The sequence below is a fragment of the Rana temporaria genome, chromosome 3, assembly GCF_905171775.1.
Source record: "Rana temporaria chromosome 3, aRanTem1.1, whole genome shotgun sequence".
Lineage (NCBI taxonomy): Eukaryota > Metazoa > Chordata > Amphibia > Anura > Ranidae > Rana > Rana temporaria.
This window is the reverse complement of record NC_053491.1, coordinates 299,202,224-299,228,969: the sequence shown is the minus strand read 5'-3', so window position 1 is coordinate 299,228,969 and position 26,746 is coordinate 299,202,224. Positions and strand designations below refer to the sequence as shown.

The window sequence follows — 26,746 nt, the reverse complement described above, 5'->3', positions numbered from 1 at the left end:
ATTTTTCCCAAATATATTGCCATATATTTGAAATGCTACAAATTTTGGCCATATTCAATATATTTCAAAAATATATTTCAATATATTTGTGAATATATTATTGAATATATTTGGGAATGCATTGTGAAATATAGAAAATAAAGAACACTGCGCTAAACCAAAAAAGAGCCAAAAAAATGCTGCTGGTACCAAAAATATAGATACATATATTGGGAACAAATAAGAAAAAAGAGAGGTACTGCACAAAAATACTAGTAAGTGAAAATTCTGATGTGACACAAAATTAAATAATAAATGAAAATCAACCACTTTGTATCGCTAAAGGTTAACAAATGACTGAAAAGATGTGTACAAATAAAAATAAAACACAAATACAAGTGAGTAAATGCATATAACAGAAAAGTGGATTAGACTGTCCGTGTGTTTATAAAAATAAACAGTATGTGCAAGGAAGTGGCTCCAAGAGGAGTGTTTAGTCCATATATTCCCAGATGTCTAAAGAAAATTTCTTGAAATAATGAATTCCACAAAGAATATCTTCAAAATAGAGGGTAATAAGAGGCTGACACCACCTTCCACCAAGGGCACACCCGAGTGACAAATAAATCCCCTTACCGGATATGCTGACCGCAACGGCGGTCAGACTGAACACGGGTGTGTTTAGAGTCACCCAAATGACTATATGCTGTATGCTGGAGCTGCTTCAAACCGTATCCTATCGACCGAGGCGGATGGATGGCTGTACTGATGTTTTCAAGCTACAGGACCAAAGGCATCTTTACTTTATTCGCACTTCACTTTCCAGCCATCCTCCACAGTCAATATAATCATTTCAATTTGCCATATAAAGGTCTCCAGTGATCTTAGATCGTTGGTTAAATAAGCCAGCCATGGGTCCCAAACCTTATGAAAGATCTCCAGTTTGTCCTGAACCAGTGCCGTCAGTTTAATTTTGTGTCACATCAGAATTTTCACTTACTAGTATTTTTGCATTGTGAAATATGTTGCAAATATATTCATAAATATTTGTTAAATGTACTCCTGAATGCATTTAGCAATATATTTATGCAGCCATAAATATATTGCAACGTGCATTTTGGAATGCATTGTGAATATGTTCAGAAATATATTGCTAAGTACATTTAACCTATATTTCTGAATACATTCACAATGCATTCCAAAATGCACTTTGCAATATATTTATGGCTGCAAAAATATATTGCTAAATGCATTCAGAAGTACATTTAACATGTATTTATGAATATATTTGCATTCCAAAATATATTTCAAATTATATTCACAAATATATTGAAATATATTTTTGAAATATATTGAATATGGCCAAAATTGTAGTATTTCAAATAATATTTAAATATATTTGGGGAAAAAAATATATTAATGTTTTTTTTTTTAAATATATTTAAAATATAAATGTAAATGTACTTCTGAATGCAAAATTTTAAAAAAATACATTCCTATTACATTCTGAAATGCTGTGCATTTATATATTGTATTTTATATATTGTAGGTCTTTAAAACCAGCAAACATTTGGAGAAAAAAACAATAACACAGTACAATACACACAACTTTATTATCATGTAAATATACAAAAACTACAACACAGGGAATAGAAAGTGGTGTTAACTGTGGTAAATGACATGACATAAAAGTTTATTTGTGGTATTCTGCTGAGGTTCCTGATGTTTCCCTTCAGGTGATATTTCAACGCCGCAATTTTTCTCGTAACAGCGTCACTGATCGCACCTTTTGAAGTCCCAGGAAACTTTGCCAAAGTAGCAGCTTTAAAAAGTAAATGGAAAATATTAGACTTGTGACAAAGTATATATAACATGTTCAAATGGTGAAATGAGAAATAAATTATATATAAACAGCGCTAATGTGTGTATGACCCACACAGGTGAAATTAAACAGAGCAACAAAATTATATATAATATATATTAAAAAATATAAACAAATGAGCAAAACCCGTGATTGAAAGTGTTCATAAGCAAAAATAGTTCATAGGTTTTAAAAAGCAACAAGGAAAAAAAACTTTTCTCTCTCTCAAAACGTGAAATCTTCAAAACAACTTTTCAAAGATTTCTTCCACCACACCCGATGTGAAAAGTGATTCCTCCACCAATAAGTTTGGCCACTCACCAGAACGATTTGCCTGACACTCTCGTGTTTCGGCACAATAGCATGTAATGATTGTTCAAACCATTAAGGTGTCCGTTTATGAAGCAGTGAAATCTATTCACTGCTTCTTTCTCCGGCATTCACGGTGAAGATTTTTCTCCTCTGTGTGCCTGTTTATGAAGCGGAGAAGATCGCTTCACCCTTGGAGGAGTGAAGTGATCTTCCAACGCTTCAAACAGTGGAGAACGGACCAGAAATTAACAGAAATACGGAGATGTCAGTTTATTGAGCGGTGATAAATTATCACCGCTCAGTTCACTGAAAGACACGTGGTTAATGTAATTAAAATAACGAGTCCCCTGCATAATATATATATGTATATACACACACACACACACTAATATTATATATATATATATATATATATATATATATATATATATATATATATATATATATATATATATGTGTATGTGTATACATTATATATATTTATGTATACACATAAAAATTACAGGGGGACATGGTTACAGTGTTGGGGGGGGGGGGGGGGGTGGGGGTCTGAACGAGGTAGAAGGAAGTTAAAAATCTTCCTCCTTCCTCCTCAGAACCCCCGGGATTCCCTCTTCACTCCCCGCTTCACCAGCTCTGAGATGGTGAATCGGGGAGTGTGAATTCTGACTCAGATCACCAGTGAAGAGCTCAGATCACAGCTTCATAAACTGGCCGTTTCTGTGTCAGTCTGAGACTTCACTGTGTGTGGAGATAATCTGCGGGAGAACAAGTTCAAACACTTCTCCCCCGATTATCACTGTTTCATAAACTGTTTATGGGCTGTGATCCCTGGGATCACCGCTCTTCACTGCTTCATAAACGGACACCTATGTGAGCTTCCATTTCCAACCGTGTGATAAATAAGATCCTCATTGTCTTCATGGCTGTTTAAACATACTGCTTGATTACTTCTGCCTTACTTCCTGATGCTATTGTGCCGAAACACGAGAGTGTCAGGCAAATCGTTCTGGTGAGTGGCCAATCTTATTGTTGGAGGAATCACTTTTCACATCGGGTGTGGTGGAAGAATTCTTTGAAAAGTAGTTTTGAAGATTTCACATTTTGAGAGAGAGAAAAGTTTTTTTTCCTTGTTGCTTTTAAACACCTATGAACTATTTTTGCTTATGAACACTTTCAATCACGGGTTTTGCTCATTTGTTTATATTTTTTAATATATATTATATATATTTTGTTGCTCTGTTTAATTTCACCTGTGTGGGTCATACACACATTAGCGCTGTTTATATATAATTTATTTCTCATTTCACCATTTGAACACGTTATATATACTTTGTCACATTTACTTTTTAAAAACGGCAGCTGTGAAACTTCCTACTGTGTTTAGTCCTGAGCGCAGCGGTGTGAGTCATTAGGGCGCGTTTATTGTGATCACATTCTTTTCTATTCAAAATATTAGACTTACTAGATTTTCCCTGTGAATCAAAAGCCATATAAGACCCTTTTCACACTGCAGCGCTGCTAAAGCTCCAGCTGTTTTTGCAGTGTTTTTGTAGCACTTTTTAGGGGAAAAAGTCCAGTTTTTAATGCGCTTTAAAGGTGCTTTGGAAGCGCTGACCATTAATTTCAATAGGCAGGTGCGTTTTTTTAGGAGCACTATTTATAGCGCTCCCAACCCGCCCCAGATGCTGCTTGCAGGGCTTGTTCTAATGTTCCGCAAGTGTGAAAGTACTCATTGCACTGAAAGGGATGCAGTTTTATGAGCCTTTTAGAGGCTATTTTTAGCGCTTAAACGCCTGAAAACTGCCTCAGTGTGAAAGGGGTCTAACAGATGCAGCTAAGTAAATAAAACATGTATAAAAACATCAAAATTTTGTAGACTTTTCAAAAATCAGTATAAAAATCAACCTCTTGCCTACAACTTGCCTTTTTTAGTTCAGACTACTACCAGACTGAGCAAGATAAAATCTCATTTTGACACAACAGTCAAATTTGGCTTACAGTCTACATGTCAAAGCTGATGTTTTCATAGGGTCTAACTGTACCTGCTTCTCTCCATCTGTCAGCCGCTTGGAGGCACCGCCTTGAAAGTTACTTTTTATTGAAGTGGTTGTAAAGACACACAGGTTTTCACCTTCATGTATTCTATGAGCCCCCTCTCGATCCAGCGATGTCCACGAGAGCCTTGTCTCTCCAGGGACTTGCACTGCTGATTGGCTTACTGTAGTGGTGGGAGCTATTGGCTCCCGGTGCTGTCAATCACAGCCAGTGAGCCAATTAGGAGATGGGGCCAAGGCAAGGCTCAGTGTGTGATTGGATACACAGAGCTTTGGTTCAGGAGCACCGGCATGGGACCCGAGAAGAGAAGGATCCAAGCTGCTCTGTACAAAAATCCTTACACAGGGCAGGTAAATAGGACAGGTTTGATATTTTAAAAAAAGACAACGTTTTAACGGTGAAATGTTTCGGTACCAAAAGAAAACCTACTTGTTTTAGGCCTTGAGTATGACACTTGACAAGCAGATGAGCTCAACTCTTCAGATGGGTGTATTGTGTGCATCACCTTCTGTCCCACACAGTATGAACTGCCACCTTCAGTGCTATTAGTTGCACTCTTGTGGTTTTGAAATCTATGTAAATTCATAAAAACATTTTAAGTAACATAATGGCCTATTTTCTCACTATATATCCATTTATTTCATTTGTTAGAAATTGATGACTTGTGGAAAAATGGGAGGGTTTCTCCCAAGGTAAAGGTAAAGTAAGGATGTTCCACAGAACAATAATCCTACTTGTGTATATAGTATGTAGTTACCTCAGTGCACTCACTGATACTATAATGAATGTACAGTAAACTCCCAGTTACCCAATGATCCCCATTGGTACTGTTTGGTTGCTTGAGAGCGAATAGTAACTCTCAAGCATCCACCTCCCATGGCACCCTGCCCACCTCCCACTTAGCAGCTAACGAGGGTAGGGATTGGGGGCAGGGTTTTACCACCCCCAAATTCACATGTGAATGAACCTTAAAGTGCTCTTGCCAAATGCAACTAAGGGCTCATTCACAAGTGCGGTACGCAATGCTCCTCTGAAAAATTATGCAAGGTGGTGAGGAGGCAAAATGTTTACACCAGTAATTGCAGTGAAAGGCACATGATTGCAGCGTGGTAGTACAGCAATTCTATGCTTAAATCAGGTGTGAGGAGGCAACATTGGAGGACACTGTGCCCAGTGATCTTTGACTTCTCCCATGTTGTTCTGGTAGATCTCCACCTCCAAGGTTGCCCAACTCTGCCTTTAAAACACTGTATTATGAAAGGGCAAATGGTTGGTCAAATTTGTCCATTTTCCACCTGCCCTGGATTTCAGAAATGTAACTACCTAGCTGAGAGGTAGGTATATAGACTTGCCTGTAACAATTAGTTGTCTCAGTTGTGGTTTTCTTCTTCCAAGTGCTTATTCCGGTTTTCCATTCACCAGTTGTCAGTCTTTGTCAGGTGCTTTTACAGCGGCTGGCGGCCCATCTGTCAGAATCCCAAAACACAAAATATAATCAGCTTTTCCACCTCCACCCCCCCCCCCCCCCACACACCACCCCCATACACACACACCGCTAACCTCCTTCTGCACAATTCATTTGATAGCAGCTGAATGTAAACAGCAGGTAGTGGGGGGAACCATAGCCAGACTGCCATTGGCCCGTTTCAACTTTATAATAGCCAAAATTAGGCTGATTATTGCACCCCCTTTCCAATGCCTGTAGTCAATCAGCAGAGAAGACTGAAGAAGAATGTTCTCCTTCAAATCCTCTCCTTTGCTGATTGACAACAGGCAGTGGGCATGTGCAATAGCCCACACTAGCTATTGGCTACTGCAAATTAAAATAGGTCAATAGCAACATGGCTATTGATTTCCCTGCTATCTGCTTTTTTTTCCCTGTATTCTGACAGTGCCAGTGGACTGTTAGAATACAAAAAAGGCTAGGTGTCAACCGATATCGGGCGCTACTTCTGGGGCCAGGCTGGATGTAAAACAGAATAATCAGTACCTCATATGCAGCATCAGGGGCGGGCTTATTTTAACACTAACGTTCTTCCTCGCCAATCAGGAGGCAGGTGGTGAGCCCAGTTTCCCGATTGGTCAAAGCATATGGCGATCCTATTGGATGCCTAGTGATTTGGAGCAACATAGAGGAGGTGGAAACCAGAGCCACTGCCTGCACAAACGAAGTAGAGGACACCACAGCCCCAGACCTGGATCGGGTAGGTTCCGACATGCTGGCAGCACGAGGGGGTGGGAGTGGTTAGTCCCGCGCTGCTGGCTGGGGGGGGGGGGGTTGTAAATCTGGTGATCGCATGCGGGGGGGGGGGGGGGGGGGGAGTTGTGAGCTGTATACCCTGAGGCTTTGGAAATAGGGTGGAGTTCAGAGTGAATTTCTACACCCAAGTAGAGCACTTTACAGACGATTTGAGTAAACAGAGACATACGGACGTAAGCCACCATAGACAGATCAACATTTCTGCTAAACCAGTTGAATTTCTATCCATGTATGGACAAGCTGGCCTGTACTGAAGTTGATCTAACGATGACCTTAAATACAGCCAGCCTGTCTTTTTTTGTTTTTTTTTTCCAATCTTTACTGGCTGTGAGTGAACTGGCAGGGGGCCAGTCCCTGTCAGACACAAAGAGCAGCAGGGAGATTGCTGTACTAACATCAGATCCATTAGTACAAGCAGCTCCAACTGGAGGCGGTCTGTTTTTTTTTTTTTTTTTTTCCATACAACTCACTGGGTTTGAGCAGAAAGAAACAATAGTTTTGTGTAGAGGCAAGCGATTTTCTTGAGGAGTGGTCTCCTGTGAGGACAATTTGGACAGTCTCTCTCTCTTTTCAGGGAAATGTGAGCGGAGGTCTCTCTCTGTGCAGGTAATGTGGAGTGGGGTCTCGCTCTGAGTAGGGAAATGTGGAGCGTTGTCTCTCTCTGTGTGGCATAGCTTTGCTTACAGAGTGACCCAGACCGGCCGAGACCCATCTGTTCCACTGCTGGCCTTTATTGTCTGCACTGGTTTGCTAGGGATCACCTGCTGTCTGGTTTCTAGCAACCAATGACGTTGCGATCCTGAGGCGAAAAGAGAGGCTGAGGCCGCAGCATTCAGAGCGGTGGAGGATTTTCTGCCTCCTCCACATGGCGCCTACTACTGTTTGACTCCACCCATCTTCTCCTGTGCGACGGCATGGCACCTCAGAGCCTGCCTGATGGAAGAGAACTGTCACTGACTGTGCCAGGAGCACCTCTCCAGAGTCAACCTGCATGCAGGTGAGGTCGAGGGAGCAGTGACCATGTATGTCATGGGAGCATGAGCTGACAGTAGAGGTGGTCACATCCTTAGATGCCAGCAGGAGTCATGCTGGGAATTGCGAGTCCCTTACTTTTGGGGATGTGATTACCCCAAAAGTGAAGAACTACAGGTCCCTGCATTGAACCCCTCAAATCTCAGAATGTGTCTCTACCCCTGCCCCCCTCCCCTAGTGAGAGACTACAGGTTCCACTGTCCCAGCTTAAACCCCTCAGAGCTGAGGACGTGTCCCCGTCCCTTCAAACTGTTTGAAGGACTACAGGTCATAGCATGAACCCCTCAGCTGAGGATGTATCGCACCCCCCAACTAGTGCAACAGGACTACAGGTCACAGCATGAACCCGTGGGATATAAAAGGCCACATCCTTATATCTCAGGAGTTCATGCTGTTACTTGAGGATGTAACCCCCAAAGCGAAGGACAACAGGTCCAGCATAACCCCTCAGTGTTCAGGATGTCACAAACCCCCTCCCCACTAGTGAAGAACTACAGGTCACAGCATTAATCCGTGAGATCTAAAGGGTCACATCCTTATATCTCAGGGTTCATTCTGGACTTGTACTCCATCATTAATTGGGGGGTCACATGCTTAGATCTTAGGCGTTAATGCTTGGACTTGTAGTCCTTCACTAGTTGTGAGGGGGGGGGGGTCAGGTCCTCAGCTCTGAGGGATTCATACAGGGACTTGTTTGCACTTTAGTTACTGGAGGCCATGATGGTACAATCCCCTAGGGGCCATGGAGGGGCCACATTGTCCTCCCTGCCCCTCCCCCACCTTTGTGATAATGTAAAACCTTAGACCAGGGATATGCAATTAGCGGACCTCCAGCTGTTGCAAAACTACAAGTCCCATCATGCTTCTGACTCTGGTGTCATGCTTGTGGCTGTCAGAGTCTTGCTATGCCTCATGGGAATTGTAGTTCTGCAACAGCTGGAGGTCCGCTAATTGCATATCCCCGCCTTAGACTGTTTTACCTGATCCATGGGCACCTTGAGTGGCCTTGCTCCCCTGGCCTAAGGCTGTCAGCTCTCTACTATGCAGCATGGTGTCTTGTTGTGGAAGAAGAGCTATATAACTTCCTTTTAGCACTGTGCACATGCTGTATGGTAACTGGCTATATACAGAATGAGAACTATTCAGCAGGGAATAGGCAAATAAAACTTAACTCATACACCAACCTTTCACAATTCTAATGTTATTTGATAAGACACTTACCTGATACAGAGGGTTCTAACCAGCATGCTTCCAGCCTTCTACACTCCACAGACTACTAAAAAAGAAAATCAGTAAAAATACCTGGCCGAAGTCGGGCAATGAATACTGACCCAGCGCCCCTAATGGATATTGACTTATGCGATTTTTTAGCTATTGCACAAGAACATCGCCCAGTCATTAAATGGAAGAAAGCAGTGCAGCAGCTATTATATTAACAAAGATATCTAATTCAAGTATGCCTATAAAATCAGTGGTCTAATGCACCAATTAAATAAACATTAAAGTGGTTGTAAACCCCACTATTTGGACTTTTACCTACAGGTAAAGCCTATAATAAGGCTTACCTGTAGGTAAGGAGAATTATCTCCTAAACCCTGCACGGTTTAGGAGATATTCCCCCCGCAATGCGGGTGGCACATGCGCAGGGGGGAATCCACGGCTGGCAGGACCGGCATCCGCCGGACCCTGCCGATTTTAAATCTCACACGGCGGGAGTGACGTCATCGCCGCTCCAGCGAATCACAGCGCTGGAGCGGCGATACCCAGAAGACACGCCGGAGCAAGATGACATCCTGCTCGGCGTGGACCAGGTAAGTGGTACACACCTCGTTCCGAGGTAAGTATTTCATAATAGGCTAGTATGCGGTGCATACTAGCCTATTATGCCTTTTGCATTGCAGGTTTGGAAAAAAAAAAAGTTTATGCGGTTTACAACCGCTTTAACAGCGCTAGTTATAAGTCCTCAGTGCTTAAACCATAAATGTGTTACCACATCCTGCTAAAAAAGTATGAAGTCTCTAATGCGAGATATCAATAAGAATTGCCACATAAATAAACTCAGTGGATCTTCAAAAACAAAATAATAACAACAGAGTCCTCAATGCAAAGAATCTGCTCTAAAATAACATGGTCCTCAATGCAAACAAAATCTGCTCTGGAATCAATAGACAATGATGGATGTCTCAGATGTTATCATGCACAGAAACGCAGGGTTCTTTCACCAGTCCTACAAATAAATAGTTGCAAAACACTTCTGCAATAATTGTGCTGTTGTACACATTTGACACGTAGGGATCCCTAAGGGACCTCACTCACCAGATAGATGGTATCAATAGGCACGAATCGCTGGCTATCTTTCAGCAGAGTATTCAGATACAGCTGGATCTCTCCTCCGTCCTTCTCCTGACACCTGGTAGCCTCTGGAGGTGCTCAAATTCATGTAATATAGTTAAAAGATTCAAATATGGCGCTGTGTCTCAATCATTATGGTTTGCAGGCGTCTCACTTGGCTGGCAGCTCCTGGGGATTCCTCCTCCTGACGCCGTGAGTCCGGGATCCCGCGCACCTGATTGGACGGTTATCGATCACGTGGTCACCCTGACGCGTTTCGTGATTGGATGTCACGTCTTCAGAGGGCGTGGCCACGTGTCGTGAACTAACCTTATTTATAGCGACTTATTCATTCAAGCCGCCCGCCCTCTGCATGACGTCGGCTGAATGCTCAATGAGGACTGGGGATAGCCCTGTGTTGTTATGTTGCCAATAAGCAGACCTTAACAGGCGTTACGTCTCCAGCTGACTGCTACGCTGAGCGTTGTATTTGTTTACTGCCTGCTGTGAACTCACTGCGTCCCAGTGGTCAATGTTCACAATGCATTCCTCTTTACTAAATCTATGTTTATTCTACCACAAGAGTGATCCATAGCAAGCCCAGAATTTACAAGGTACCTTTCTAGTCTCACTAAGGATCCTTATAAAACAAACATCAAGGTTTACTGGGGACACACAGCATTAACTTATCTCATATGTAATAACAATTGCTAATAAAGCAATTAAATTCCAAAAGTCCATAAAATTTCATAAAACCGTTACTGTGGCATTGGTTCACAATCCACATCTACATATTCTCCTTCCCACCCATATACTGATATAAAATGTGCATACATATAAGTTCAAACCTGAATATTAAAAAAATATCAAAAAATATATTTTATGATACAATCTCTCCGAATTGATACCTCCGAATTAATTTGCCAAAATAAAGGGGAGGGGGAATAAAAGGCGTGGGAGTGTAACTACCCACCCTACCTATTAGTAACTGTGGTCTTACCTATATTCTCTCTGATTGACCTCCTTGCTACTTAGGTGTGATATGAAAAGTTTACTATTCATACTAGGCATATCTTGTATGATCATACGGTATTATGCCCTAACCCTTACGGCTTCCAACGGAAAAAAAAGCCAAAAAGAACAAAGCACTTGGAATTCTATCATCAATATGTGGGGTCTTTAACTTATTTTTAATGGTTACTGATAAAACAGTTGAGGTCAAGTCTCTATATTTAACCCCTTGGGGCTCAACGTGTTTGGTCAGGAATATCCATTTCGTTCAGACCTTGGAAATTTCCTTACCATATTTGCACCCCGCCACTTTGGGTGTATCTTGTCCACTCCCCAAATTTGAGGGCCCTATCGGGTTTCGGTCGTGTTTTTTGAGGAAGTTGCAACGACACGCTATGATCCTCATAGCCGGTCTTAATGTTATATATGTGCTCTGAACTCTTTTTCCCAAAGTGCGTTTGGTGCGGCCAATGTACATGAGGCCACACGGGCATTCCAAAGCGTTAAACCACATGAGTAGACGCACAGGTTATGCATTCCTTAATTGAAACTGTCTACCGTTTGCTGTAGATGTAAAGCTCGTAAGTCTCGTAGGTGGGTGGATACCTCCACAGACCTAGGCCTTACCAGGAACAGGAAGTGAGATGTGAAAGTTCACCCCTCTAGTTCCCACTTCCTCCCACAGGCTGTATTGATTCTGATTGCAGTCTCTATCATCCTGTTTTATGAATTTCCCCCCAGGGCTGGAATTTACATATTCGGAGATTGTAGGCACATAAAATCATCCCCATCCCAATAAAAGGACAAGAAAAAGAAATGGGAACAACTATTCTATACATGTAATTGATGGAGATGCATTCTAGAGATATATACTGTACCTTCATTCTACTATATATGTGTGTGTGTGTGATATATATATATATATATATATATATATATAAATATATTAATATATAATCACACACACAATATATATTTATTCTCTCTCTCTCTCTCTCTCTCTCTCTCTCTCTCTCTCTCTCTCTCTCTCTCTCTCTCTCTCTCTCTCTCTCTCTCTCTCTCTCTCTCTCTCTCTCTCTCTCTCGTGTGTGTGTGTATATATATATATAGCCGATCCGCCCTATAGGCTCGCTATGCAAGCCGCTTAGGGCCCCGCAAAGCTGTGGAGGGCCCCGCCTGGTGAGAAGTCATTTTTCGGCCCCTCACCCCGCTTCTTAACTCACTGGCTGCATGGGAGAAGAGGTAAGAAGTAAGCTTCTCACTTTAATGTAAGATGTAATTTCCGACAGCAGAACACCCCCTCCCCCCTGCTTCTCAACTTTAATGTGACATGGCATTTTGCTTAGGGCCCCAGGGAGGTCAGGATCGGCACTAATAAATATATATATATATATATACTGAATACCCAGCGTTGCCCGGTCTTCCTATCTTAACCTTTTGGGGAAGAAAATCATAGTAATATAAATATACCCATCTTTTATATAAGGGTGTAGGTAAGGGTTAATTTAACTGTCATATATTTTTATTTGGCATATAAGTAATATGTGTACCAGGTATTATTGAAATATCTCCAGGCGTACAGAAGTTATGTGGGAACATACATTTCCCATTGATTTGCATGGGACTTTAAACAAAAACCCTGACCCTCACAAATGGGGGTAGTTAAGGGATAAATTAACTATCCTATAGTTTAAGTGGAAATATAAGTAACACGTGACCAAGTGTTATCGAAATATCTACAGCCGTTTGGAAGTTATGAAGTAACATGTATTTCCCATAGAGTTGAATGGGACTTTAAAGGAAAACCCCGACCATGGCAAATGGGGGTGGGTAAGGGTTAAACCACCTATCCTATGTTTGTTGCTGACATATAAGTAACATGTGCCAAGTTTCATGTTAATATCTTTAGCCGTTTGGACGTGATGCTGGAACATACATACACACACACACGATGAGTTATATATATACATATATATACACACACGCGTACGTGTGTGTGTATATATACACACACACACACACACACACACACACACACATGAATGCAGCTCTCATCACTTACATATTTATCGCCTAGCCCAGTATTGACACACGGCAGCAGTGCAGCTTGGGCAGTGATATGACACTTAAAGTGGTTGTAAACCCACTATTTGGACTTTTACCTACAGGTAAGCCTACAACATGGCTTACCTGTAGGTAAGGATAATATCTCCTAAACCTGCACGGTTTAGGAGATATTACCCCCGCAATGCGGGCGGCGCATGCGCAGGGGGGACTCCACGGCTGAAGGACCGGCATCGCCGGACCCTGCCGATTTTAAATCTCCCGCGCGCACGCGCGGGAGTGACGTCATCGCCGCTCCAGCCAATCACAGCGCTGGAGCGGCGATACCCGGAAGACACGCCGGAGCAAGATGACATCCTGCTCGGCGTGGACCAGGTAAGTGGTACACACCTCGTTCCGAGGTAAGTATTTCATAATAGGCTAGTATGCGATGCATACTAGCCTATTATGCCTTTTGCATTGCAGGTTTGGGGGGGAAAAAAAAAAGTTTATGCGGTTTACAACCGCTTTAAAGCGGAGTTCCACCCAAAAGTGGAAGCTCCACTTATCTGCCTATTCCCCCCCTCCATTGTCAAATTTGGCACCTTTTGGGGGAGGGGAGCAGGTTCCTATTTGCAGCGGGGAGATCACTCAGAAGTGCGGCCCCCTCCTCCCCCCGCTGCTGGGCCATTCAGAAAGTGCAGAACACTTTGGTCATGCACAGTAGGGAACTGGCTATGAAGCTGCAAGACCCAATGGAAACATTGGCTGGGTTGCCAACATTGCCGGATTCCAGGACAGGTAAGTGTCCTAAGATTAAAAGTCAGCAGCTGCTGTGTGTGTGTGTGTGTGTGTGTGTGTGTGTGTGTGTGTGTGTGTACATATATACTATATTGGCAAAAGTATTGGGATGCATGCCTTTACACGCACAGGAACTTTAATGGCATCCAAGTATAGAACGGCTTCACCTTTTCTGGGAAGGCTGTCCACAAGGCTTAGGGGTGCGTCTATGGGAATGTTTGACCATTCTTCCAGAAGAGCATTTGTGAGGTCAGGCACTGATGTTGAATGAGAAGACCTGGCCCGCAGTCTCCACACAAATTCATCCCAAAGGTGTTCCATCAGGTTGAGGTCAGGACTCTGTGCAGGCCAGTCAAACCAAACCCAAACTCGCTCATCCATGTCTTTATGGACCTTGCTTTGTGCACTGGTCCAAATCATTTGGTGGAGGAGGGAAATTGGGTTAACATGCACGCACTTTGACCACGCTGTCTCTAAAAAGAGAGGCGAAGGACTAACGGGGCTGGTTGAGCGGGCTAGATCCTCTCACTCCCTTTATAGGGAGTCCCTCTGCCCCGTTGGGCTTCAAAGCGGAGCAGGTAGGGCGGGCTGTGTGGGGGGGCCCCCTCACGCACCCGCCATTGCCACCCGGGGCATGGAGAAAGATGGCAGATTGCCTCTGGGGGAGGCCTGCCTACTCCCCAACTCCTGCAGTCCGGCTCCTCTCTGGAGTACACGCACAAAAATAAACTTAAAAAAAAAAAAATATATAACAAAAAAAAAAAACTTAACTTCTAAACAAGTCAGTCCAATACAGGCGATTCCGCTTGGACTCCATCTTTTTGGTAAGAAATCTTAGTCAAGGAATGCTTCTTGGCATCAATCGACCTAATGATGCGTACCTGCATGTGACTATAGCCTCTCGGTCTCAAAGGTACCTCAGGCTGGCAATAAATATGGGGAAGGAGGTGCTGCATCTACAATTTCAACTGAATAATTTTAGTCATCCCTTATCTGGATGACCTACTATTCTTTGCCCCTTCCAGAGAGAAGTTGCAGTTAGACCTGACCAAGGCCTGCAGTCATTTGAAAGCCTTGGGCTGGATTGTGAACATTCAAAAATCTAATTTCAATCCAACTCAAATGCCACGTACACGCGGTCGGAATTTCCGTCAAAAGTTCAATGTGAGCTTTCCGACATCAAAAATTTTGAGAGCTGGTTCTCAAATTTTCCGACGGGAAAAGTTCTTGTCAGAAATTCCAATTGTCTGGAATATGCATGCTCGGAATCAAGTCGAAACATGCTCGGAAGCATTGAACTTAATTTTTCTCGTCTCGTCGTAGTGTTGTATGTCACCGCGTTTTTGACAGCCGGAATTTTGTGTGACCATGTGTATGCAACACAAGTTTGAGGCAAAATTCAGTTCAGAGTTCAGTTTCTAGGTTATCTAACATTCTGTAGAGCAAAGGTTTTTTTCTCCCAGAAGAAAAGAAAGACAAAGTCTTGAGTGTAGTAGCCAGTCCTCAGACAAACCAGATGGTATCCATCATAAGGATTATGTCAGCCCTGGGAACCTTAATTATGCCAGCCATTCAATGGGCGAGACTCCATTTCAGGCCCCTCCCAGAGTTTTCTTTTAAAGGTTTGGGATCACAGCCCAGAAACCTTAGACACAAAAGTAAAGCTTCCCACCAGGGTCAAGAGGACCCTTTGGTGGAGAAGTCAGGAAGTTTTGTCAAGGGGCCTACTTTGGTCCTTCCCGACAGAAATAAGGGTCACGACAGATGCCAGCAGTTGGGGATGGGGAGCTTGCTGGGGTCAAAAAATATAGCACAGGGAGTTTGGTCCCAATCTGAAGCAGGAAGGTCCTCAAACTGGAGGGCGTTTAAAGCAGTCACTCTAGCCTTAGCTGCCTTCTCTTCAATCCTCAAAGGGTCCCGTGTGCAGATTCATTCAGACAATGCCACTACAGTGGCATAGCTGAGCAAACGGGCAGGCACAAGGAGCAAGGTTCTTCTATTGCTGGCAGACAAATCTTACACCGCTCCAGGTGAGCCTCCTGGATCATTAAGGGTTGTTGAACCACCAGGGTGCTGGCGATGCTAATTATAGCACATGAACGAAAAAACTCTGGATAGCCGCACTCCAAAATAACTTAAAATAAAGTTGGTCTTTTTATTTTCAAATGCACATGCATTCACCGCAAACAGGTACAGAAATGGCCGACGCGTTTTCACGCTGTACTTCAGCGCTTAGTCATGGCTTAGTCATTAATCTTAGGACACTTGCCTGTCCTGGAATCCGGCAATGTTGGCACCCCAGCCAATGTTTCAATCGGGTCTTGCAGCTTCATAGCCATAGAAATCCTGGAGTGGGTAGCGAAGCACTTACCCTCCCTGTCAGCTGTGCATCTCAAGGGCACGCTAAATGAAATGGCAGACTTCTTGAGCAAACAAAAAATTCAGGAAGCAGAGTAGAGCTTGAATCCGGAGATATTCTCACTGATCACCAGGATGTGGGGGTGTCCACGTGGATTTGTTTTGCATCAAAAGAAAAAGCTTAACTCCCTCAATTCTTGTCTTTGCACCGAGACAGCGGATCATTAGGGATAGATGCCTATGCACATCCCTGGAACTTCATCTGGGCTATGCCCCCCGCCCCCCCCCGTTAGCTAATTCCTCTTGTGTTAAGGAAAATTCAAAAGAAAATAGGTATCAGTAATACTGATCACTCCATTCTGGCCGAAGAGAGCCTGGTTTTCCTCCAGCCTACAAATGACGATCAGACCATTCTGGCAGCTTCCTCTCAGACAGGACTTGGTACTTCAAGGCCCAGTATACCACCCGGATATAGACAGACCGCTTACCGCTTGGTATCTGAGGAGCAGTTAAGAAACAAAGGTTTATCAGAACCTCTAGTATCCATTTTACTCGCAAGTAGTACAAGTGTAACTAGAGATATCTACACTAAAGTTTGGAGAGTCTACAATGGTTGGCGTCATTCGTCAGATCGATCCTTAGACATTGTATCGATTTTTGGAGTTTCTATAAAATGGTGTGGACAAAGGTCTTGCAATCAGTACTCTTAAAGTTCAAGTGGCTGCCCTGGGAAAAAGGAAGAGAAAAAGTATTTCCTCCGTTCCATTCACAAGATTCTTTAGGGCAGTAGTTCTCAACCCTTCTAGTGCTGTGACCCCTTAATTAAAATTTCCCAAGTTTTGGGGACCCCTAACAGTAAAAAAAATTTGTAGCACCCATGGCAAGACAAGTAATTTGCGTCCCTAACTCAGACATTTAGTGCTTCCTGAGTCCCTTCCACTTGTACAGTATTAAAACCCCTTATGGTACATTTTTAGATGTACCCCTCTCTTTGTTTTCCTTTCTTTCCCCTTTGTCTCTCTATCCTTATTTATTGGCGGTTTCTTTTCCCCCACCCCTCTCTTTAGCCGTCTGTCTTGTTCCTTCTCTTCCTTTTTCTTTTTTTCCTCCACCTTTTTTCATCTCCCTTCCATGTATTCTCTGTTGTTATTCTTTCTCTTACTCTTTGGTGAGGGGTGGGGGGAATGGGATGAGTGGCAGTGCTGGTGGTGAGTTCTGATCAGCCAACTTGGGTGCTCTTTATCAAGGTCATCTGCTGATCTGAGAACTGTAGTGGGGACTTTTAATGAGAACTATAATCACAGGTAGTGTTACTCACTGTGTCTCCAGCTTCACTGTGTCTCCAGCCTCACTATGTGTCCGACTTTGTGGTGTCTTGCAGTGACACCTCTACCGAAATCTGGAGATAAGGTCTCCTTCAGCCCCTCCCACTTCACATTCCTCACCAGTCAGCTGACCTTTAGTCTCTGCCCCCCAGCCATGGCGTGAACTGAATGGGCGGCTGCAAAGAGGCTGAGTAGGTGGCCACAGGCTCCAGGGACAGCCCTGCTTTGCGACTGCAAAAAGGCTGGAAGAGTGGTGCGGGCTTCAGGAACAGCCCAGGATTTGGTGACCCCTGGCAAATCATCATTTGATCCCCGAGGGGGTCCCGACACCCAGGTTGAAAACCACTGCTTTAGGGCATTTACTAGGTCCAGACCAGTTCCTACTCAACATTTCCCTAAATGGGACCTGTCAGTAGTTTTGCAAGCCTTCACAAAAAGAGCCTTTTGAATCATTACAGATAATCTCGTTAAGGAATTGAATTCTTAAAACGGTATTCTTAGTTGCAGTTACGACTGCGAGAAGAATTGGCGAAATACACGTTCTTTCAGTAAAATAACCTTTTTTGTTACCGTATTTATCGGCGTATACCGCGCACTATTTTGCCCTGAAAATCAGGGCAAAATCGTGGGTGTGCGATATACGCCGATGCCCGCTTTCCCGCGCCGAGTTTGAATACTGCGAGCGCAGTACACTCGTGTATAGTCGGGCAGTCTCGGCTACACTCGCGCTCACGTCCTGTACGTCCAGGACGTCAGCGCGAGCATTGCCGACTATACGCAAGTGTACTGCGCTCGGTATATGCCGGCGCAGTATTCAAACTCGGCGTGGGAAACGAACGAGGAGGACGCCGCAGAAGGACGCCAGACCCGACGAGGCCGCCGATGGACGCCGTGCAAGACACCAAACTGTAAGTACAAAAATCTTTTTTTCACAGGAATTTCGGGGCAACTTTAGGGGTGCGCGCTATACGCGGGACCGCGCTATACCCCAATAAATACGGTAATTTACCCAGACAGGATTGTGCTTAACCACTTGCCGACCTCCTCATGTACATATACGTCAGCAGAATGGCACGGACAGGCACATGTACGTACCGGTACGTCCTCTGCTTGACGTGGGTCGGTCGGTAAGCCTCGGGGAGCGATCCGGGACGACGGTGCGGCTATTCGTTTATAGCCGCCCCGTCGCGATCGCTCCCCGGAGCTGAAGAACGGGGAGAGCGTATGTAAACACGGCTTCCCCGTGCTTCACTATGGCGGCGCATCGATCGAGTGATCCCTTTTTATTAGGGATACTCGATCGATGATGTCAGTCCTACAGCCACACCCCCCTACAGTTGTAAACACACACAAAGTGAACCCTAAATGTTACAGCGCCCCCTGTGTTTAACTCCCAAACCGCAACTGTCATTTTCACAATAAAGAATGCAATTTAAATGCATTTTTTGCTGTGAAAATGACAATGGTCCTAAAAATGTGTCAAAATTGTCCGAAGTGTCCGCCATAATGTCGCAGTCACGAAAAAAATCGCTGATCGCCGCCATTAGTAGTAAAAAAAAATTTAAAAAATAAAAATGCAATAAAACTATCCCCTATTTTGTAAACGCTATACATTTTGCGCAAACCAACCGATAAACGATTATTGCGATTTTTTTTTTTTTTTTTTTTTTACCAAAAATAGGTAGAAGAATACGTATCGGCCTAAACGGAGGGAAAAAAAAATGTATATGTTTTTGGGGGATATTCATTATAGCAAAAAGTAAAAAATATTGCATTTTATTCAAAATTGTTGCTCTATTTTTGTTTATAGCGCAAAAAATAAAAACCGCAGAGGTGATCAAATACCACCAAAAGAAAGCTCTATTTGTGGGGAAAAAAGGACGCCAATTTTGTTTGGGAGCCACGTCGCACGACTGCGCAATTGTCTGTTAAAGCGACGCAGTCCCGAACTGTAAAAACCCCTTGGGTCTTTAGGCAGCATATTGGTCCGGTCCTTAAGTGGTTAAAACAGATACAGTTTTGTTTTGCCAAAGGTGGCGTCCGTTCATAACAGGTCGCAGGAAATCATCCTGCAAACTTTTTGTTAAAATTCTTCAGGAAGAAAGGAGGAATTATTTCATAATTTAGATTCAAGAAGAATTGTATTGCATTGCTTGGAAGCAACAAAGGACTTTAAGTCTTCGGACTCTTTTTTTTTTTTTTTTTTCTGGCAACAGAAAGGGACGCCAAGCATCAAAGGGGTCAATTGCTAGATGGATAAAATTGGCTATTTCAGGAGCTTATTCTCAGATGGGTTTATCTCCTCTGCCGGGAGCTCTGGCCGCTACATGGGCAGAAAAAGCTGGTGCCACCCCAGATCAAATTTGTAAGGTGGCTATGTGGTCAAGTTATTTAACGTTTGTCCATCATTAGACTGGATCTTTTGTCAGCCGATGATCAGGCATTCGGCAGAAAGGTCATGGTCCTGCAGGCTGTTGTCCCTCCCTAGTTGGTAAGTCTCGATTATCCTCTCATGTGCTGTCCTGAAAGACAATATGTGAAATATCAAGTTAGACTTACCGGTAACTTGTTTTCCAAGAGTCTTTCCGGACCGCAAGCTACCCGCCCCTTTTTTGTGTGCGTGCGTGCATATGCTGTGATTAACCATATTCTGCGTTCCAGCTTGGGCTGGAGGTACTCTACTACAACTGATGAGCTGTGTGGAGAAGCCTCCTTTTTAAAGTGTGGTGGAGTATGTTTCCTGGTGGGTGGAGCCACTCTCTCATGTGCTGTCCTGAAAGACTCTTGGAAAACAAGTTACCTGTAAGTCTAACTTAAAATTTTAGCGATACATACTTCTGTTCTTTCATTAAGCTGTACATGTAATCAGTAGTGATCGGTTTAACATACAATTTATTGAAATATCTGCTACAAAAGTACACAAAATTTTGTGCAAGTAGATTACTTATGCTTTTGCTTGTTACTTGGAAACTGCTAATGCTTTTGCCATGCTGTCCTTGAGTGGTAAGGGACATAGACAGGAAATGTTTACTTTGATTTATAAAAAAATAAAAAAAGGTTTTTATTAAAATAAAACACCAGGTACAAAAATGGTAAACCAGTATTAACTTTTTCCGTTCCAGTATACAATTAAGTGCATGCAATAACAGTTAAAACATTGTTGGTACATTTTTTGAGAGGGAATCTAACCCTAAGAAGTTATGAATAAAAGAGATCGTTTTTTCTCTGCTTATGTGAATTAAAGGGGGTGTAAAACTGTTTTTTTTTGTGAAAAAAAAAAAACACCTTGCAGTCATACAAGCCCCCCCCCCCGTTTTTACTTACCTGAGCCCCGGATCTCCGTGGGCGCGATTCCGTGGCTATGACCGCCGAGGGTATCACATGGGAGAACGCCCACAAGGTAACCCCCTCAGGAGAGAGCTTTCCAGATGGGGTTGGCTCTTGCGGGGAGGAGCCGCGAGAGCTGCCGTGGCACCCCAAAAGAGGACGTTCGGCCACTTTGTGCAAAACGAACTGCACAGTGGAGGGGTAAGTATCACATGTTTGGGGGGTGTAAGTGTGTTTGGTGTGTTTTTTTTTTTTTTTAACCCTGAAACTTTTAGTGTCCCTTAAGTATATTTGCAGCTTTTTATAAAGGCTTATGTGAATGTATTGTTTTGCATTAGACTGAACCTAAATTTGCATTGTAAATACTTTAAACATCTGTTGTCCTGACCATGATTTCCAGGTCCTACACCACCACCAATGAGCCAGTCTGAGCCAGTGCGGCCACATTTAGGGCCTCCTCCCACATCATCCCCTTCTTTGACAACATCCTCTGTACAGCCCACTGGTCCACCTATCAGCGCTGCACCTGTGCCTCCTTTAATCAGTGCTCCACCGAGAGGAGATGGTAAGTGTGCCCATCTTCAATGTATTTATATTGGACCTGTGGATTTGTAGCAAACAACTTTTTTTTTTATTATTATTATTATTAGGAATCTTTTTACTTTTATATTTTTAGGGATAATGTTAAAGGGTAGCCAATCATGAACTGCGGTGACCCATTATGCGATTTCTAGTGTATTAACCTCTTTCAGTCACTTTTGTTTGAAGGAATAACCGTACTTGCTCCATTGTTGGCAACACATCAATGTTTAGGGCAAGTTCCTGATTATGAGAACTGTGGATTATGTCTGTGCCGTATGTATCAAAAATAGAGATGGGACTTGGGATACATTCACATTGAGGTACATACAGTAGGAAAAAAGGTTCATTTTTGCTCTATCTGCTTCATTAGCAATTGCATTTCTATGTTCTTTTTCAAACCAAAGTTCATTTTTTTTTCCTTAGAATAAAGATCAAAATTCTCGTGGCATAAAATCTTTCACATTATACAAACATTTTTTGACTAACTTTACTGGTTGGGTGTGTTTTTTTTGGTAAATTGCATTTGAAAGATTGCTGCGCAAATACAGTGTGACATAAAACATTGCAACAATGGTCTCCAATAAAACCTGTGAGGGAACTGTGCTGTACGTCTCCTTACAAATGCTATAAGCTGCCATGAAAAGTTTGCTTACCTATGTGTTCCCCTTAATGCTGTCGGCAGCCATTTTGCCTGTGTTTCACACTGTTTTTAGCCTCTATCTGTTAATCGTCGGCCATTTTGCCTGTGGTCCATGCTGGGTTTGGCCTCTATCTGTCGCTCGGCGGCCATGTTCTTATGGCCCGTAGCGTTGTTTGGCCTCTATCTGCTGCAGACGGCAGCCGTACTATACTGTTTCAAGGGTGGTGAGTCCTGGGGGGGGGGGGAGAGATCTCCCCTCGTCTCGCCTCTCTCGCAGCTAGGAAGGTGGGTTGTTGTATCTTGCCTTGGAGCCCCTGTGGGTGTCGGGTGCGTGGGTCAGCATGGAGTCGGAAGCAGATGCCCTTTCCCCTGAAACACCAGAGCTAGCAATTTATGCCCCTGCACCTGATGTATCGGACGCTATGTCGGCAATCCTAGATGCTTTTGTTGCCAAGGTGGAAGCGGCACGTGGGAACATAGGGGGTAAAAACCACCCCCACCCCCCACCATCTTCTGGGAACAACTCTGATGCGGAGCCGCGTCCAGCTACGGCTCATGACCCTGGCTCTGATGTATCTGAGGACCAGCTGGACAGTGAGGATGACTCTGGGTTAGCACGCGAAAAGGCTCTGGTCGGTGATCTTATCACCACAGTGCGAGATACTCTAAAAATGGAGTCTGCAGAAGCAACAGAGGCTTTGGCTACTTTTGGGTTCCGTAAGCCAACCTGCACTGCTAAGGTGCCTTGTGTGCCTTATCTAGACAAACTTGTATACAAGAAATGGGACAAACCACAGAAGGTTTTTTCTGTCCCTAAAAATTTGGCGGTGCGTTACCCTCTTGAGTTTCCTGAAAAAATTTACCTCTTCTCCGATGGTGGACCTTCCTGTGTCCAGACTAAACAAGGTAACTAGGATTTCGGTGGAAGGGGCTCCTGCTTTTAAGGACCCTGTGGACAAGATGGCTGAGGCAGTCTCCTGCAACCTATACATGGTGGTGGGGCTTTGCTGTGCGCCCAACAATAGTTGGGGCCCTGGTGTCTCAGACATTCACTGAATGGGCAAAGATGCTGCACAATGGGTTAACACGTCAGGCTCCCTCGGACGAGGTAGTGCTAGCCGACCAGTTGGTACAGGACCTAAAATTTGTCTGCAAATCGGCCTTGGACACTATTTCTCTGCTGGCCAGAGCCTCAAGCTATGCAGTGGTGTTGCGCCGTCTGCTCTGGCTAAAGTGTTGGTCTGCGGACCAATATTCCAAGAATGCCCTGACGGATTTGCCCTTTAAGGGCGACAGACTTTTTTGAGCATCCCTGGATGACATTATTAAAGATGCCACAGGGGGGTAAGTACACTGCTTCCACTATCCAAAAAGGGTAAAGAGCCCCGCCATAGGCAAGGGCCCTCCTTCACTGCACACAAACGTTTTTTTCGTCCGCCCAGTAAACGATCCCAGGCCAATAAAGGGCCTGCCGAGGGACAGAAGCGTCCCGGGTTTCTCAAGCCAATCAAGCCTGCGAACAAATCCACGTCCGCATGAAGATTTTCCCCTACCCATCTCTGACATCTTTGCGAATTTGCAAACCGGTGGACATCGCAGATCTCCGACCAGTGGGTTTGCAAAGTAGTTTCCTCAGGGAAACTACCCACCAAACAGATTTTTTCCCTCCAGCTTCAGCCGACTCTTCTGACGGCCCTGTTTGGCGCAGTTCAGGATCTGCTGGTACTGTCCCAGTACAGGAACGATTTCAAGGGTTTTACTCAAACCTGTTTGTAGTACCAAAGAAGGATCCAATCCTGGATCTCAGGGCTCTCAATTGCTTTGTGAAGGTACAAGGATTCTGGATGGAATCGGTTTGCTCTGTTGTCGCTGCCCTCCATCCAGAGGATTTTCTGGCATCCTTGGACATCAAGGACGCAGACTTGCATGTCCCCATATGCACCATGCATTAGAGATGTCTGCACTTTGCGGTTGGGGAAGACCACTACTAATTTGTGGCTCTCCCCTTTGGCCTGGCATCGGCACAGAGGGTGTTCACCAAGGTACTCGCCCTGATTCTGGCCCTACCAAGACAGCGTGGCATCGCTAATGTGGGCTTCTTGGACAATCTTCTTCTGAGGGCCACTTCAAGTTCTGAATTAGAGGTGAGCGTGTCCATAACCTGTCAGACCCTCCAAGATTTTGGTTGGGTGCTGAACACTCAGAAGTCAGTATTGGTGCTGACTCAATGCCTAGTGTATCTGGGGTTGATTCTGGACTTCTCAGAGGCAAAAGGTTTTTCTCCCTGTGGAAAGGTGCTGCAGTTGACATACCAAAGATGGTCGTCACTCAGCTTTTGCATGCTAGTCCTGGTCTCGTGGTAGCCTCCTTTTGAGGCAGTACTGTATGCTCAATTTCACACTCGAGTGTTGCAGAAGGTTAATTCTGTCCAGATGGGAGCAAGTGTCCATCATCCCTGGATCGTCAAGTCGGGTGAAGCCACCTAGGACCTCCCTGATTTGGTGGCTGACATCACCGGCACTTTTGTCGGGATGTCGTTCCTTCCTTTTCACTGGATGGTGGTCACGACTGATGCCAGGCCTTAAACCGTTTTGGGGGGGGGGTCCAGTCAGCCCAGGGTCACTGGACTCCGGAGGAATCCAACTTGCTGATCAAATTTCCTAGAACTCCTGGTGATCAGGCTGTGCCTCTCCACATGGTCTCCAGGGGCATCCAGTTAGACAACACCATGGCGATGGCGTATGTCAACCCATCAAGGAGGAACAAGAAGCTCGGCTGCAGCGTGGGGGGCACTCCGCCATCCTGAGGTGTGGCAGAAAGGAGCGTACCGGCCCTGTCGGGCTGTATACATTCCAGGCATGGAAAACTGGCAGGCGGACTACCAGTCGCCAGATGCTGGACCAAGGAGAATGGTCTCTGCACCCGGAGGTGTTTCAGCTCCTTTACCAAAGATGGGGCACGCCAGGCGTAGATCTCCTGGCGTCTCGACTCAATAGCTCAATAGGTAGGTATTGAGGTTATGTGACCAGGTCAAGAGCGACCCAAGGACAGATGCGTTGGGTGGCACCGTGGAGTCAGTACTGGCTAATCTATGCCTTCCCTCCTCTGAAGCTGCTTCATAGAGTGAAGGCAGAGGGGATCCCCAATGTTCTAATTGCTCCGGATTGGCCTCTGTGTCCTTGGTACGCCGACCTTGTACGTCTAGAAGCTGACGTCCCTTGGCGTCTACCGCTGAGAGAGGACCTGCTGTCACAAGGGTCCCATACTTCATCCTGCTTTACAGTTGCTGGATTTAACGGCAAGGCTATTGAAAGTGGTCTAAGAGACCGGGATCTGTCGGATTCAGTGATTTCTACCATGAGGAGGGCTCGGAAGCTATCCTCTAGGAAGATTTACCACGCACTTGGAAGGCCAACAGATCCATTGAGAGGAAATGAGAGGTGGAATCCGCATACTTATTCAGTTTCCATAGTCCTGCTGTTCTTAACAGTGGGGGGTGGACCATAAGCTTGCCTTAAGGTATGATCAAGGACAGCTTTTTGCCCGGTCTTTTTTTCAACTACCCCCTGGCTCACTCTAGTGACTAAGTTTGTGCAGGGGGTTCGGCATGTGGCCCCTCTGGTCCGTCCTCCCCTACCTCCGTGGGACCTGAACCTGGTCCTCTCGGTGCTTCAGAAACTACTGTTTGAAAACATTAGGGGAGATTCCCTTGTTGACACTTTCTCAGAAAGTGGTCTTTTTGGTGGCTGTTGGTCAGACGGGTTTCTGAGCTGGCAGCCTTGTCATGCAAGGCCCCCTACCTGATCTTCCACAAGGATAAGGTGGTGCTGCGTCCGCAGCCCTTCTTTTCTTCCTAAGGTCGTTTCGGCCTTCCATCTCAATGAGGACATTGTACTTCCATCCTTGTGTCCTTCCGCTCGTCGCATCCTAAGGAGGGTGGCATGCATTCCTTGGATGTTGTCCGAGCTCAGAGTATACTTATCCTGCTTACTGCTCCGTTCCGGAGGTCAGACTCGCTGTTTGTTTTGGTGGCTGATCCAAGAAGGGCCTGGTGGTCTCATCGGCCACCATCTCTAAGGTGGATCTGACAGATCGTGATTCAGGCTTGCGCCATAAGGGTCGGGCGCCCCCTTTTCCTGTCACGGTGCATTCGACTAGGGCAATAGGTGCCTCTTGGGCTTTCCAGCATCAAGGCGTATGTTGCTCCAGGTGTGTAAGGTGGCGACCTGGTCGTCCATTCACACTTTCACTGAATTCTACAAGGTTGATTTGAGTGCATCTTCGGATGCTTCTTTCGGCCGCAAAGTTTTGCAGGCGGCTGTTTAGAGTTGCAACTCTTTAGTTGAGGAGCTCTGTTTTGTTTTGGGGTGAAGTTTACTTTTATGCTGTTCCCACCCCTCGTTTTGACACTGCTTTGGGACGTCCCACTTGTCAAGATTAAGGCTGTGTCAATCCATGAGTGAAAGAGAAAGTAGGATTTTTGTACTAACCGTATTCCTTTTCTCTGAGTTCATGGCCGGACACAGCACCCAACCCCTCCTTTTTATGTTTGTGCTGCTTTTTGACGAACTGATCTGCGAGATGCAGAGAGAGAGAGGGGTTATACCCAGAGGGACCTAGTCATCCCTGAATGAAGGCTAATGCCCACTTTGTAAAGATTAAGCTGTGTCCATCCATGAAACCCGAGAAAAGGATTTTACGGTGAGTACAAGAATCCTATTTTTTTTTTTTTTTTTTTTGTTCAGCCAACAGGCTGCATGAAAATAAGATTATAATATTTGCTGGACTTTGAATGTTATACCAGAATGATACCTGCGGTTTAGGTA

At 44.6% G+C, this 26,746-nt stretch overlaps 1 protein-coding gene across 1 annotated transcript in view; it reads left to right on the top strand.

The window, feature by feature from the left end:
- SEC24A (SEC24 homolog A, COPII coat complex component) overlaps window positions 1-26,746 on the top strand; it is a 321,040-nt gene that overhangs the window by 59,743 nt on the left and 234,551 nt on the right. Inside the window, 1 exon segment of the mRNA XM_040344770.1 lies at window positions 21,099-21,263. Within this exon segment, the coding sequence (XP_040200704.1) occupies window positions 21,099-21,263 (165 nt within the window).